Genomic DNA, 17,170 nt, shown 5'->3' with positions numbered 1-17,170 from the left:
AGGACACATCTAAAACCTGGAGGAGACCGGCCCTTGAGGCCCGGAGTACACTCACCCCTGCCCTGCAGAGATTGCACAGTCTCACAGGCAGGCTTCAAATACAGCTAACAGGCATCCAACCTCCCTTATCACTATCCCACCCCACGCAGATGGCAACAATCCAGTCAAGGGGACCTCAATCACCGTAGTCTAACGTGGACTCTCCCCTCTCATCATCATAATAAGTTACTAATTAAAATGACTAGCGTAACCAAGTGGTGAACGACAAACAAAAGAATAAGAGTGTCTGCAGACACGATCGGAGCTTGGCGCTGTAGCTGGAGACTGTGTGCGCGTTTTACTGATCACATCTGTCTGTCTAGTTTTCGAGGTGCTATTACAGGGTACTCTTTGCAGAAAATAAAAAATGACTGACAAGAAGCAAAACGGAGATGCGAGGACAGACTCAAGTACGGTAGATGATGCTATTGACTTTAGCTATAAAGAGAAACCATGGAAACTGCCGACAGTCTTAAGATGGAGAAATATCATAGCGTTTATCCTCCTACATCTGGGAGCACTTTATGGACCGATTCTCATTTCCTCCACATCGCCTTCAACCCTTGCATGGAGTGAGTATTCAGGAAATCCAGGGGCATGCTTGGTTGTACGATTACATATGGGAAAAATGGAGGCTGATCCTCTCTAGCTTTATAAATTTCAGGGTAAAGTGCTATGAAAAAGTAACCTCTGGCACATGATAAAAAGACAATATCTGCATATCTTCAAACTAAATATCATAAAAAAGGAAGCCAACCTGACACGTTTTAAATAACTGAATGGCCATTTAAAAACATGCAATGTAATTCCACACGGGAAAAGTATTTGGCTACTGCTTTTACAGAGGTGTTCACACTTGCTGATCTGTTAATCAAGTGCTTTTTAAATTTCTAACCAATCTCAACTTTGTTGACCTACATAAGTTTAGCCTCCCTTTGCAATGGTGAGTCGAACATATTTTCCACTATGGAAGATGAAGGTAATCAGTGTTCAAATGGGCATCTGATTGTAAATGGTGTGGCATTCATCAGTTTTAGAACAACAAAAGTGTGAGGGTAGGCCTGCACATTTTATAAAAAGAACACACTTTACCACTGACTCTGCTCTCATGAATCAAATTATTTTTCCTTTCCAGCTGCATTTTGCTACGTCTTCAGTGGTCTCGGTGTGACTGCTGGCGCACACAGATTATGGAGCCACAGATCCTACAAGGCCTCCTTTCCCCTGCAAGTCGTTCCTGCCTTTGACAACTCCATGGCGTTTTAGGTAAAGAAGATTTATGCGCGTTACATGTTCTCCCCGTTTATAGCTTGGCTGCAGGTACACTTTTGAAATAAGATGAAATATTTGCACTTTTTAATTTTGTTTTTACTGTATATTAAATTAAATACTGTAATATAGTAAGAAAATATTGTTTTTTTTGGTCATAAAACATTGATGTACCTAAATACTTAATATTAAGTTACAAAACATAATTGCGGATGTGATGCTTCTTTTGAACACTTGTACATAAAATAAAATGCAAAGTCAGAGATGTGATATACTTCATGCCTTCTCCCTGTCTATGTGTATGCAGAAGAACATATATGAATGGGTGAGGGACCATTGCCTCCACCACAAATATGTATGCACAGACGCAGACCCTCACAATGCCTCATGGGGATTTTTCTTCTCCCACATTGGTTGGCTCCTGGTCCAAGAACATCCTGACTGCGCTGAAAAGAAACAGAAACTCAGCCTGTCTGACCTGACGACAGATAAAGTGGTTATGTTCCAGAAACGGTGAGCAAACCTTAATGCAGACACTGATTTGGATCATAAAAAAAGAACAGTTATGCAAGACTCATTCAATCAACAACAAGCCACAGCGTGCAATAATGCACCTCATACTTTATTGGTAGTCCAGTTGCTTTCTTTCCAAGCTCCTTAGAGTACCAAGACTTGGATGACTGAGAACCTACACAGACATACTTTATTACTGTTTCTGAGCTTGATTTCTGCAAAACAATGTTGAAAAGTGAGTTTGGCCTTGAATTGATTTAGTAATGTTAACTTTTTGGTCACTAGTAAACATTTACACTGTTCTGGGCAAATCCTCTTCTGCTAATGATGGTCAGTGACCTGGTCAGAGGTACTGAGGAAGTTGTTGCCCTAATAATGATGATGTTGGTGCTCTTCATGCTATGTTTGATTTCTGTTCCATTTGGAGTCACTGGTAGTTCAGGAGGTAGAGTAGGTCCTATCTGCTCTAGTCTGCCTGCCTTGGAAAAGATACTAACCCAAGTATGTATGTGGATGTTACACAGAAAGCACTTAAGCATAGAAAAGTCAAAAACAAAGTGCTGAATGAATGGGTGAGACATGTTGTATAAGTGCTTTGAGTCCTCCGGGAGAGTAGAAAAGCGCTATGTAAGAATTTGTCCAATTACCATTCAGAGTTTGTGCATCTTTGAAACTAGTCCAAAAAAAATGTTCATTGCAAACCAAATTGTAGCCAAGTAAGAATGGATGTATGAGATGCTATCTGATGATTTATTTCAGACATTATGTGGTGTCTGTGCTAGTCCTCTGGTTCCTCGTGCCCACGCTGGTTCCCTGGTACTTCTGGGGTGAATCCTTGGTTGTGGGGTGCTTTGTCCCTGGGCTCCTCAGACATGTTGCAGTCCTAAATGCCACCTGGCTTGTAAACAGTGTTGCACACATGTGGGGCAACAGACCTTATGACAAGAACATCAACCCAAGGGAAAACAAGTTTGTTTCTTTCAGTGCCATAGGTAAGATTTTCTTTTACAACTCATTAAAGTTACTATTTGCAGCCAGGTCCTTAACTGTATGGACAGTGTCACAATTTAACCTCTATATACCACAACAGCAGATTTAAAAAAACTGAAGTGCAGACTTTCAGCTTGAATTCAATGGGTTAAACAGACTATTTTTGCATTAACTGTTTGGAAATTGCAGTCATTTTTGTACACAGGCTCCCATTTTCAGAGAATCTATATTAATTGGGGAATTGACTGATAAGGCCAGGTGAGGCCTGCTCTCATTTCATTAAAGGTTAAGCAGATAAAAGCTATGGAGTCTGATTCCAAGTGTTTAACTTCAGTTTGGTATCTTCTAGCTGAACCCTCAATTTAAGGTTCAAAGAGATATAGGCTGAAAAGCCAAAACTAAACCTCAGAGGACAAAAATTTTTTAGGAGAGGCCAAATCAAAATCTAGCATGTTAGTAAGAACTAATGTACTAACCAGCTCGGCAACAGCGACAAGCCTGAAAGACTACAGAAGAGAGAGATGATCACAGAGTTTTTTACCATGGTGTAGACAAATGACTTTACAACATCGAAGTCAAGATCATAATGACCTAGAAGGTGCCAGACTTATTGTAATCAAAGTATATATATAATGATAAAAATGTTTTCACAAGTAAGGGATTTGGAAGGATGTTAATCACAGGTGCTTAGCTTAACATACAAATGTGTGTTGTCTGATTAGCTTGAGATTCCTGATGGCATTAAAACTCTGCAGCACAGTTGTGAAGAGAGGTCCCAGATGCAGTTTCATCTTATGCCAGTTTCAGTGCGATATAATCTGAAAGTAGATGCTTTTTTTTTGGTAGCTTGTGAATTACAGATGTATTTATTTATTTATTTTTCAAGATTCTTAAATGGAGTGTACTTGGCATCAAATTATCCTTCACATGCTTCAACCAGTGTCTGTCTCCCTACTGCTTTTCTGTGATGAGTTATCATCACCAGCCCTCGTCACTGAAGTTATGGTTCTGAAGTTAAGTTCTTTTTGCTTTTCAGGAGAAGGCTTCCATAACTACCACCATACGTTCACCTATGACTATGCTGCAAGTGAGTTTGGCAGCAGGCTCAACCTCACCACTGCCTTTATAAACCTCATGTGCGCTTTGGGTTTGGCCAAAGACCCAAAGACGGTTTCCAAAGAAACAATTGTTGCTCGCATGCGGCGAACGGGTGACGGCAGCAACGAGTCAAACAGCTGCAAGTGACACAACTTTGTATCAAGATGGTGTCATTTTACTCGTCGGGTGGTCTTCTCAAGACTGATTTTTTATCTAGTGTAACTGTGTATTTTTCTTCTTTCCTTTTAAAAACATAAAAAAATACTTTTAGACCCTCGAGAGCAGAGTCAGTGTGACACCATGTTTGTTGTATGGATGCACGAGGTTATCAGCTTCATGATTTCTACTGCTGACATTTGCCTTATTGATTTCCATCAGTCCACTGGAGATTAAAGACAACCTCACCATTTGCACATAAGGATGCTACAAAAATCAAGAGACCTTCTTCTTCTTTCCTCCAGCTGCAAACAGCCAAATCAGTAGTTTGTCTCTTTTTAAGAATGACTTGCTACACTGATAAAGGCACTTTGTTCTTGATTTTCAGATACTTTTTTTATTGTTGTTTTTTGTATGTATAAACCTTAAGCACGCACCAAATTCTTTGCACACCAGAACGGACTTCTTGTTTTTTTAAAATTTTGGAGCACTGTAAAACTATTCACATTCCGAATAAAAATAAATAAATAATGTAAATTTAAAAAAATGAAATAAAAGAAAGAATCACAACCAGTGCTGTTTGTTTTTTTTATACTATCTATACTAAGAATCACTCAAAAGCAGCTAAGTATGTGTTACTAATCAAAATGCTACTTTAGACAAGAAGATTATGCACTTTGACATTATTTAAAGAATAAAAAAAAAATATGACTTGACAAAATCATGAACTGTGTGAATGAATCTAAAAAAAACCCCAAAACCCTCAAAAACATTAAGTATTACATTTCAGCGCCACATATTGGATTCTGTGAAAATGACCCTTATAGAAATCACTTATCTTTGCTGATAGCTGTGTGAGTTTGGATCATATCCATCTGCAGGTCACACATTTGACATGCTTTTCAGATATGGTCTGAACATTACTTGCAGCATTACGTGTCTGCTCCATTAAACTTTGACATTGTTCTTTTTTACTGTGGCAGGGTGACCAAATGCAGATAAACTTGCTGTGAGACAAAGGCAGCATTTGTGTGGGACACCTCTGAATTTAATCTAACTTACAAATAAAAATAAACTGTGCACTGCAAGTGTGGCAAGATTAGTATTCTTCTGTGCCTGGGATTAAATATTCATACACTGTCACACATTTTAACAATTATGACACATACATAAACAATGCCTCTATACGCTATACTTTTATGCTGTGTGAAGCGAAAAATTTACTCAGTTTCCATCATGTTTACTGAAATCTGCAGTGCTAAATTTTTGATGACTTGCAACATTACCTGCTGGACAGCAACTGCACCTGACTGTAATTAAAAACTTTTCAAGTTTTCTTTAGATGCACTGGGTAAAAATCCACAATTTAGACATCTTCTTTGTCGTCTAAATAAAGATCCCATTATTATATCCAAGTAAATGCCCCCCCACCCCATCCTTCACATACTTAAGTCCCGGCCTATAGAAGTTTGTTTCAGGTAAGGAATAACAAACTTCTTGTCGTAGCTTATGGTCATAGCACCCTAAGCATTCTCATCTGATCTGGGAAACTAAGCAGGATTGGGCCCGGTTAGTACCTAGTTGGGAGACTACATGTAAAAATGAGGAACTCTATGTTTGAGGTGGCTGTGGCTCAGGAGGTTGAGTGGCTTGTCCATCAAATGGTTGGTGATTCAATCCCTGGATACTCGAGGCTGCATGAGAAATTTTCTTTGGGCAATATACTGAACCCAGAGCTGCCCCCAATCCAGTGGGGTGTATACAAACGTTAGAAAAAATGCTTGTGTGAATGTGATTGGGTGAATATGACTTGGAGTAAAAAAAAAAAGGGGGGGGGAAAGCTCTTTGAGTTGTCAGAGTATAGAAATGCCAAATAAGGACCAATTCATTTACAAGAAAAAATAAATTTAGTGGTTTTTTGGAGAAACAAAAACAAAAAAAGAAGCTAAGGCAACAACATGGTTCCTGATTTCATCTCATCTTACTTGTCAGTTCTTTTTAAATCTTAATCCAAAAACATCCCTCAGAAGTCCCTCATGATGATCCCCCCCTCCCCCGCCCCAAATCCCAATTTGCACACAAGAAGATCGCAAAAGTCCTGCCTCAGATAAAGGAAGGGACCTAAAGATCAGACGAGGTTATTGGGGAATAACCCTTTATCCAGTGTCAGGAAAGGGCCGTCTGGATTAGCGATGCAAATGTCCTATTTCTGATCAGTGGCTTGGCCTTCACTCTGTCACAATCCACCTTTTATGTGGCTGTTAAAATATAGCAGGCAAGTAAACAAAAATGTACTCCTACTAAGACCAGTAAAATAAATAAATAGAAAATTTTAGGGGAAAACCTGCAAAACACTCAAAATAAACATCGCCGCTCCCTGCAGCACGTCATCGCACATTATTCTGAGAATGCATCTATCAAGAAAAAAAACCCCAAACATCATTCATTTGCAGAATTTTTCTTTAACTCTCCTATAAATAAACAAATAAATTAAAATAAATAAATACATTTTAAAAATCAATCACTAATCACTGGAGTATTTGACCCTGTATGAAACTACACACTCGCTCGGTGCTGTTAAATTTCGTTGAGTAACAGTTTCCATCACAGATACACTGATTCAATCACACCTTTGTTAAAGTGAACCAAAGTTTTCTGTTGTCCCATCAAACTGACAAACGGCTATCCTCCAGCTAATCCCCGACAAATCAACTGCTTTTCGATAGCCTAAATAAACATTTTCTCTGCGCAGAAATTCAAGGGATCACTGTTACACTTTTCCTAAAGGATTAAACAGATCTGCCTTTGCTTTTAAAGGAAGGCAGGGAACCTACCGTTGCCCGGCCCTGAAGGCCCAGGGTGCCCTTTTGATCATTTCAGTCTCTCCTTGGTGCAATACTTCTGATTGGCCAAGAGAGTAAGAAGGGGGAAAATCTTTAATTAAGCAGATAATCTCTTGTTGGGACGAGAGCAGCTCCATTTCAGAGCCCCCGCCTTGAATCCTGGAAGCCCTTGTGAAGTTTCATGTGCTGGTAGCTCAGTGTCCTCTCCATCTTCACGCCGTCTGCAGCTTTGGACGAGTTGCCGTCTCTTCCCTCCCCTCACCTGTCAGGATGTTCATGCACTGGGAGGTTTTTTATTACATTTTCATTCTCCTGACTCACATGAGGTCCACCTGCTGCTGGTAAGTTGGTTTATTATGAAATATTAGCCACTTTCTTGGCTATGACGTCCGCTCCAAATAGCCTACTGAAAAGGATTAACTGAACACACGCGGGGAATTTTTATTCATTTATTTATTCGAAAAATAAAAGCCCAATTTATTTAATAGAATTATTTAATAATGAACCTTTTATAAAGGGCTTATTGGGTTTGAAGGTGGTTAATAAGCACTTAGTGTTGGCTAAATATAAGCCGTTTATGAGGTCGATTTGCGGGTTGCCAGGTTTTGAAAATTCCCTGAGATTTCTTACAAACTAAAATCCATCAACCAGCGAGATTTTTTTTTCTTGACTAAGTCAATAAAATAACATTTCCACATCAGTTCCCACTTTTAAAAAATCTTTCAGTAGTGTGGTTCACTAAAGTTTGAATACCCACCGGTGTCATAGTTTAACATGTTACAAAGTGCACTAATGAGAGATGAATTAGCAAAGGAATTTGTGGAGGACACTGAGCTTCCCCGGGTGAATAAGCTGTCTCCTTTTCCAGGTCAGTGAATAATTTCTTGATGACTGGACCCAAGGTAAGCCAACTTTCTTTTGATCTTCTCTCCTCTCTGTTTTTCACAAAAGAGAAAGACACTTCTTATGAGATCTTAACTCAAGTTTAGGGACAAATTCTGGTACCTGTCTGCATTGAACAATGGTGCTACATCTGTGATATTCTTGGACTTTTGTGATTTTTTTTCTTTACCCCCCCATCCGTACACTTGACCTTATTCAAAGGCTCTGTGTAGCCGAGGGTTGAATGTGTTAAGAGGCAAGAGCAGGCACTGCTGTAGTGGGTGGTCATCATTAGTGATCCAGACCCCTGTGAAAGAGGTGGTACTCCATCTCCCTGAAGGCCACTTGAGACATATTAGTTATATTATCATTCACACAGTCCGAACAAGCAGCAGAGCGGCAGGCGAAACCCGCACAGACGGCGCTTTGAGACTTTACTGCAGCTGATGAAAGCTCCACATGCAAACTGAGCCGCTTCATAGTGTTTTTGTCACATAACTGACAGATATCATCTATTTAATCTGTCTGTTAAAGAGTAACCACCTTATACCAGCTTCTTCCACATTTTAAACTCCACATAGTAACTTAAATTTTGCACTGATAAGAAAGTGACATGAAAGCAGTGGATTTAACACTAACAAATGTGAAAGTCGCACATCCTTGATCCAGTCCCTCATAATCTTTTAGTCCCGCAGATAGCAGCGACTGACTTTCCCTGTACTTGATCAAGCTCGTTCAACCATGTTTCCTAAAAATATAATATGATGCTTGTTAGGTAGGATGCATCCTGGTACTGAAATCACAGCAGATGCCATGTTGTGAAATCACACTGCTGTTGCTGTAAAATGTGCATTGTATTATAATGCAGGCATACCTGATCTACTCAAGCAGCGTGGCAGCAGGAGCTCAGAGTGGCATAGAGGAGTGCAAATACCAGTTTGCATGGGACCGCTGGAACTGCCCCGAGCGAGCTCTGCAGCTATCCACGCACAGCAGCCTGCGCAGTGGTAAGTCCTGACCCCCCCACAGAACAACTCAACGCCATCCCAAATATTCCCACACGCCTACGAGGCTGAGATTCCAGCTCATGGCAAACACGGCAGATTTTCAAAGATGGTTAAAAAGTTGTATGCAATTGTGTGCTTTTTTTTTTTTTAGGTTTATTTCTGATGCTTGAGTTTTTTTGTCTTCTTTGTGTCATACAAATATTTGCTTAGTCCAAAGAGTTGGGATTGTTACAGAGGCAAGTAAGACAAGAGCCAAAAAAAAACCACTCATGTCCCACCGAATCACAGCCTCTACATACAGAGATCCACAAACACAAAGAGACAGATTTGTTAGGTAATATAAAATAAAATTTGTTTTAGAGAATATTTATAATAACTGTCATTGAGGGTTTTACTCTCCTGGCACGAAGGCGGGATTTTTTTTTCAAAATAATTTTCATTAAAAAAACAACAGCAACAACACAAAATACATAAAGTTAAACTCTCTCTGTAGTTAATTTAACTTAGTGGAAGGAAGCAACTGGAGTATAATTGTGTGAATGTATTAGACAACATAGCTAACAAGTTTCTCCGATGATGACAGCAAATCGAGAGACAGCGTTTGTCCACGCCATCAGCTCGGCTGGCGTTATGTACACCCTAACCCGGAACTGCAGCCTTGGAGACTTTGATAACTGCGGCTGTGATGACAGCAGAAATGGACAACGAGGTCAGAGAGATACACGAACGCGTACATGACATGCGAAAGGACAGTTTTCGCTTCCTAAAGCGATTCCAGTAATTTCATTCTTTTTGTTTTATAGGTGGTCACGGGTGGCTCTGGGGTGGCTGCAGTGACAATGTTGGCTTTGGTGAGGCCATCTCCAAACAGTTTGTTGATGCCTTAGAGACTGGACAGGATGCACGGGCAGCCATGAATCTCCATAACAATGAGGCTGGGCGCAAGGTACAGTATGCCCTCTTAATTTACCCGATCAACTTGGAAATGAAAAACGAGCATCTTGCATGAGATGCAGTACAATCATGCAATATTATGGCTTTAATTAACCACTCATTATTTAAACTGGGTGGCATCCTGGCTTAAAATGTAGGAATCTTACACGGCCCTCCGACTGATTGCAGATTGTAAAGCACCTTTTGAATAATTTTTCCCTGCGCAGAATTACGCTGAGTGTGCCACCCAAGCATCCCTTTCACGTCGCTATAAGTGAGGTGCCACTCGTCTCCAATAATAACAGCGTGTTCGGTGTACCAGAAGGGCCTATTTACCAGTGCTGAATGCTCCTTATGACAAAACCTTAACTCAAGAATCTCAGGATCACTGGTGCACGCTTAATTAGAGATCCTGGGGAGCCAGACATTGCACGGCATTCTGTATTATTCTGCTTTTTTAAAATAAGTGTTTAGTTTTATTCTTGCAATAAGGATCCCACATTTATGTTGGTCTTTGTTTGGCCCCGAGGGAGTCTGAGGGGACCACAGGCGTGCAGCTGAAGTGGTCTTTGTTTACGGTGCCTTTGCTCCCCCCTGTTGGGCCCTGGGATCCCCATGGCACCTGGAGCATCATTGTAACAGAAAAAAATGGGGATAGAAAGAGAGAGGGAAGAAACCCTCCTTTTTCATTTATCCACTCAGTGGGACTCTCCATTGGGTCGTCTCACACTAGAAAACATGTTGATAATGAACATGCTAAATAAATACTTCTATTTATTCTACGAGGAACAATGCGACCCGATGTGAAACTTTGATTCAGCCTCACTTCAACAGAAAGTTCATCCCCTCTTCATGGAAAGAAAACACCGCTTTTCAATTGACAGCTGTTTTGTGTTGGTTGAAGTCAGGAAACACAATGGATGACAAGGAACTCCGCGATGGACCTCGAAGCTATCATTTCTTCCTTTTCACCGCATTCATGCCTTTATCTGAAAAACTTTGAGAATACAATCAGTTAATTTGACCACACGTCAATCAAGAATTTGCAGGAAATGTATGCACCAACACACAATTACGGTTTTTATGTTTTGACAGTTTTTCCACTAAACTCAGAGCAAAACACAGTTTTCTTTAATGCAGTGAACTATTCCTATTTATTTTGATAACATGAACTGTGTCTGTGTGCCCAGGCTGTGAAGGGAACCATGCAGAGGACATGCAAGTGCCATGGCGTGTCAGGAAGCTGCACAACTCAGACCTGCTGGCTGCAGCTGCCAGAGTTCAGAGAGGTGGGGAACTACTTGAAGGAGAAGTACCACAGGGCGCTGAAAGTAGACCTTCTGAGAGGAGCGGGGAACAGCGCGGCCAGCAAGGGGGCCATCGCCGAGACCTTTAGTTCCATCTCCCGTAAGGAGCTGGTCCACCTCGAGGACTCTCCCGATTACTGCCTGGAAAATCGCACTCTGGGTTTGCCTGGCACTGAGGGCCGCGAGTGCCTAAAGAAAGGCAAGAACTTGAGCAAATGGGAGAAGCGAAGCTGCAAGAGACTATGTGGGGAGTGCGGCCTGGCTGTGGAGGAGCGTAAGGCTGAGATGGTGTCGAGCTGTAATTGTAAATTTCACTGGTGCTGTGCGGTAAAGTGCGAGCAGTGCAGAAAGACAGTGACCAAGTACTTTTGTGTGAAAAAAGGAGGTCAGAGGGGAAGAAGTGAGAGCGCCGGTAGCCGCAGGAAGAACCTCAGACTGAGGAAGAAGCACTGAGGATCTTAATGATTTCTTGCAGCTCCCCGGCAGATTCTTTTTTAGATAGTTTGTTTTGGATAAAAGGATGATCTCAGACCGTCGTCAGTGTCCACAGTGTTTTAAAAGTAAACACAACGGCCACAAGATAGAGGAGATGAGAAGGGTTTTAACAAATTTATACTTGGTTAGGAATAAATGTATTTAAGATATATTTTTTATATTTTTTACAACATCTTGAAAAGTCACTGGGCATTTGAAGAGTTTTTATCTGCTTTCAAAATTCTCCACAACTTCATGTATTTATTTTCATGCAGATACACAATCTTGGTGGATGTGGCTATTGTGGCATAAATAACCTATGTGTATATATATATATATATATACACATATATATATATACACATATATATGAACCTGTCAGTAATCTTTGTATATAAAACACCCATCAGTGTCAAGTTTTGAATTTTCTCTCCCGTCTTTGGCTTGTTGTGACCTTTGCTCCACCTCTTCATGTATTTAATTGTACATAAAATGAAGCACTTTGTACTGTACATTGTTAATTTATTGCGAAGCATTTTCTAGTTTTGCTTTATTGTTAGTTTTCTTTGTGGTTTGTTTACTATTAAAATGCCATAAAAGAATAATAAATCCGTCAACCCTGTCTATCATTCAGCCTGGAGAAAGTACTCATCCTTCTTTAACACACTCTTTGTGACAGTAATACCCTGCCGTTTGGAGTAAACACAGCATTACGCTTCACATTCCTCCCACTGGGGTTCGGATACCAACAAGAATAGAAAATTTTCCAGCATACTCTTCCTGCCATCACGCCTTTCTCAATTTCGCCTCAACAAATACCTCCCATTCTCTCCCTCATCATGGTAATCCTCAAAGAGCCCCCTAACTCCTGAGCGCTTGGAAGTTTCTTCACTGTTTAATACTAGTTTAATTAACTTTGTCCAGACAGAGTAGGACCATGGGGGTGGAGGGCATGAGGCAAGTTGCCCTTAAAAATCATCCCGCCTCTAATTTTGTATGCTAATCTCCTTTTTCACGCCGCACCTCCTTAGGAGTGGGGGAAAGAAGTGTTGGGAAAACTTTGGGCTAGCTGTGCAAGGCTTCCTGTGGCTGTTTTATTTCTGGGCCCACCTATTTGGATCCTTTCACTCCTCTAGGGCCTGCCTTTGCTCGATTTAACAATGAATGCAGAGCTAATCAGCTCTCTCGGAAATGCACCACTGTCGAGGAAGGTAATCCCTTCTTCTCCACTCTCAATGGGCTGTCGCCTTCTAAAGGACTTTGGGAAAAGGCTTTGCACAGATTCACACTGTTCGCTCAAAAGAAGTTAGTTCAAGTATTGTGCCCAAACAAGTGGGTTTTATAAACACATGCTTGCCAGGATACTCACCCCACCTGCGAGTAAGAAGTGCCAGGCTCAGGCAAACTAGCACATGGCAGCCGAAGCTGAAACCCTTCAGACAAGAAGAGACATGAAAGGGGAGATTAGAGTCCCTATTGAGATGGGGGCATTCATTTCTGCACCTTCCTCCTTTTACTCAATGAAGTGTCAAGGAAACACCTTGTTGACATCTTATTTACCAAATAATGATTATAATCAAAACTCCTCTCTCCTCTGATGACCCCCGTGGGCTGGTCAGATCGCTCCAACTGGCATGCAGCAAAACCCTTGCACCAACAAAAGCCCCGCGGCTCTGCAGTCCTGCAAATTTGTTGTGTTAGGGAGTACAACAGAGGCACAAAATGTTCATTCACTGCATTCAAAGGTAATGCAGAAATATAATTAGGACAAGCGTTTTGGATTAAACCTAACAAAGCCACTTTAGACTCAGTGTGCACAATGCAGTGATTCTCATTTGTGCTTTCCTCTCCATGCTGCCATCCAGTAATTCGCCATCAGCAGTCGTTTGCTGCCCACTTACACCCACGTGTGAAAAAGCACCCCAGAGAGTGAGGAAAGCATGCTGGCACAACAATCGGTTAACGTGTGGGAAAGCTGAACATGAAAAACACACTTTAACCTCCTAGGACCTGGCGTCCACATATGTGGACATCACATTTTGGGTTGTCTAGACCAAAATACTAAATTTTGCTCTACAAGGGCCTGATATCCACTTACAAGGACATTATACTGTTATATCAGAATTTAAAGCGAATGTCCTCATATGTGGATCTCATTTTTCTCAGAAACAAAAATAAGTAAAAATTGGTTAAAAGAAATCACATAATTCTTTGTTTTTACATTCATCAGGTCCCAATCAACCCAAATAGCAAAGAGGAACTAAAAATGCATGCCATGAAAGAGTTCGGGTCTTAGGAGGTTAAAGTTGAGCAGTTTGACACATCTGTGAAATTATTCTCCTGTTCAGTGAATGAGATCTAAAATCAGGGGCTGGACAATAAGATCAGCTGAGAAGATTCACAAGGACAGAGAACATTAATGCTCACTCTAACTCTAAATCGTTGCTTTACTATAATTTTTTTATTACTATTAAATACCTTCAATATATTTGGACTACAATAAAGAAAAAAGCTGGCAGATAGACATAAAGTTTGATGCAAACACCAGCATAAAAAAAATCAATCAAAGTCAATCAAACCATTTTCCTCAAATGCGCTACCACACACCCTGATGAACTGAAGAGAGCTGACCTGAATTAACCAAATATTATCACGGATGTGTGAAACAGCGCAAAGTGTTCGTCGCTGAGCCGGGCACACAGTTTCCCACCACGCAGCGGTGACACGACCTCTGACCGAGCGGTCTTAACTTCCGTCTCTCGGGCCGGCCCTGCCATTTTCAATCTGCGGTAACACATGAGCCTGAGGTGACAGGGAAGCAGGTTACACCACCACCACCACCACACGGGAACTGTGGGATCTGTTTTAAAGCAGCTGCTTACTTTCACAGTTTAAATAATTAATCTGAACTTCTGAACCAAAACAGCAAAAGGTATAATGTATAAAAGATTTTTTTTCTTTTAATCTGTACAGTAGCATCGGTATTAAAACCTAATTTTAAGACTTTGACTTTTGATGTGGAGTATTTTTGTTTGCAAACAATTAAAGTTGGGAAAATGACTTATAATGCCTCAGAGAATCCTCGGCTAATAGGATTTATGGCTTAGGGGTTTTAGACCTGCAACACCTAGAGGGGAGAGGGTCAGCACGAAAGCCAACACAGATGAGTACAGATGAGTTTTACTTCCGCCATGCGCTCTACTCTGCTTTATAAAACTCAATGAATGCCAAAATTTGTTGCAACTTTTGGAAGTGCTATAGATACGAACAGCTTCTATTCGTCAGTAGAGATCCACTGTAACACAGAGCGATTGCTTTGTCAGCTGTTTGGGGAAAAGACAGCAGTGGTAGATTTGCTTGTATTGGTCAGCAGGATGGAGCAACAAGTTTCTTGTGACTCACCAGGCTGTTTGATCTCCTGGCTGTGAGTAACTACGGGAAAAATAAAGCATCAGAGGGATCCGCTCAGCTCACTGATCTCCACAACAAACAACACTAAGCATGGGAACATAAATACTGAATGAGGAGAAAACACATAAAGGAAGTGCATTTGCATTATTGAACTAAAATTATGTGTAGTATTAAAAGCAATTGTTATTTAAATAACAGAACAAGGCAGCATCAGCTAATCAGCCTGCTGAGCATGGCATAGTGTGTGAGTACCTAAATATTAGAGTAAAAAAAGACTACGCTGTCCCATGTTTCAGATCATCACTGATTAACCTTCATGAAACTTTTAATATGCAGTGCTTTGTTAAGACTAGTACTGTTGTAAGCAGTTGGTCTTTTTCATGAAATAAGAGCCACACTATCAAAATACTATGTCTTCCTTTATCTGAAGCAGAAAGTTTGACTTATATAGGTGGCTCGTCTGGGGTACTGTGTGGTGTTACTGGGACACATAATCAAATTTAAATTAGTATTCGAAGTATGAGTCTTGAATTCAGAATATTACGGGAAAAATATTATCATTATAATCTGAAGAGTATCCCCGCCACTATGGCTGAGAAATTAAAGCACTGAAGGGGAAATGCAATATTTCCCCCTGACATCTTATGGAGTAGAAGTACTTTAACATGGAACTACTCAACAAAAGTATTTAAAAGAGTATTTTGGTACAATACATGCTTTTTGGTTTACAGTTTCAATCCTCATGTGGAGCTTTTTAACACGTTTGTTTAATGTAAAATTACCTTCACGGAGCTTCTAACTTCATCAGTTTTGTTATTTTTTCTTACATATTTTATATAGAAGCTACTTTCAGTTGCTCCCTTATTCACACAGGGGTCACCACAGTAGATAGGGCCACATATTTGCTTTTGCAGGATCTGTGCCTCCTCCCACAGTTGAACCAGGGATCTTTGGCTTCACAAACAAATGTACATACTACTACTCAATGAAGCCGCTGCCATCCTTTTTTTCTGGTCCTAATTTATTGTATTTCATGTATTTAATGTGTGTGTGATTGATCTTATTTTATATCATTTTATGATTATGGTGGCATTAAATAACACGCCAATAAATGTCATTCTGTCCCTAAAGTAAGAGTTTGTGTTTCTCTACATTATTTTTAGGGTGTCTTGTTATATTAAGACAGGTTTCAGTCCACTATACCAAACCACTGTGAGGTAGGCGAGGGGGGAGTCTATCTTTTAAAACTTGCAAATATTATTATTTAACATTACATAGTTACACATTCACTGGACATTTTGTTAGGTACCCCTTTTAACTGCTTATTAATGCAAATGTCTACTCAGTTAATCACCTGGCAAGAAAGAAAGACAATTTAAGTGACTTTGAACATGGCGATATTTGGAAGATAGGGCCAACATTTGGCATAAACAACATTGAACAGTTCAGGCTGTCAGCCGTGGTGTAACGGGGTGAGGGACATTTTTTGGTACACTTTGGGCTCCTCCTTAGTAGTTCCTCTGTGCATCATTTAAAGACCAAACACCACACCACCTTTATGAGCAGTGTGTACCCATCTTATGATGGCTGCTACCAGCAGGATCATGTGCTATGCCTTAAATCTCAAATCATCTCAAACTGGTTTCTTAAACACAACAATGAGTTCATTGTACTCAAAAGGCCTCCATAATCACTAGATCTCAATCCAATAGAGCACCTCTGGGATGCAGTGGAGTGGGAGATTTGCACCATGGATGTGCAGTCTACAGATCTGCAGCAACTCTGTCTCTATATTGGACATGATAGCAACTAACTGAATGCATGGCATGAAAAATTAAGGGAGTTCTGAAGGCAAAAAAGGGTCCAATCCAGTACTAGTAGGGTGTATTTAATAGAGTGGATGGTGGAGGTATATTTACACTGATTGAGGGTTATGGTACTTTAACTATGGGGTCAATGCCAACTCAGCCCCACCGTTTGCCCTGCCCTTGTATAGAGCAATATAATTGATGTCCATTATATTAAACTATTCTAATTGTCACTGTGAATTAAAAGTCCTGTTAAAATTACACTAGCGTTTCCTGTATTGAAAACCATGCAATATCGGATTTATGCAATAACATTTTGCATAACAGAGGAATAAAGTGAAGCACTTAAATAAAATATTCATATTACATGTAGGCTGAGCTCTAATTAGGACATATTTTTTCAGAAGTAACAGCATTATGTTAACAAAGTCTTCCAGCTT

The 17,170-nt window shown here is 40.4% G+C and overlaps 2 protein-coding genes across 2 annotated transcripts; both read left to right on the top strand.

Moving 5' to 3' along the window:
* The first annotated feature begins 170 nt into the window (after positions 1 to 170).
* scdb (stearoyl-CoA desaturase b) lies at positions 171 to 4,625 on the top strand. The gene is given in 5 exon segments (XM_084948102.1): positions 171 to 611; positions 1,175 to 1,305; positions 1,616 to 1,821; positions 2,581 to 2,813; positions 3,848 to 4,625. Coding segments are annotated over 5 exon segments (984 nt in total). The 5' UTR covers positions 171 to 406; the 3' UTR covers positions 4,057 to 4,625.
* A 2,397-nt stretch (positions 4,626 to 7,022) lies between these two features.
* On the top strand, positions 7,023 to 12,124 carry wnt8b (wingless-type MMTV integration site family, member 8b). Its single transcript, XM_084948101.1, has 6 exons — positions 7,023 to 7,249; positions 7,777 to 7,810; positions 8,659 to 8,797; positions 9,381 to 9,506; positions 9,601 to 9,743; positions 10,921 to 12,124. The coding sequence occupies exons 1-6, from the start codon at positions 7,179 to 7,181 to the stop codon at positions 11,488 to 11,490; spliced, it is 1,083 nt and encodes a 360-aa protein (XP_084804227.1). The 5' UTR covers positions 7,023 to 7,178; the 3' UTR covers positions 11,491 to 12,124.
* Positions 12,125 to 17,170: the final 5,046 nt, after the last annotated feature.

This window comes from Perissodus microlepis, chromosome 13, assembly GCF_051167445.1.
Source record: "Perissodus microlepis isolate ML-2025 ecotype Zambia chromosome 13, ASM5116744v1, whole genome shotgun sequence".
NCBI lineage: Eukaryota > Metazoa > Chordata > Actinopteri > Cichliformes > Cichlidae > Perissodus > Perissodus microlepis.
This window is presented reverse-complemented; position numbering and strand designations above follow the sequence as displayed.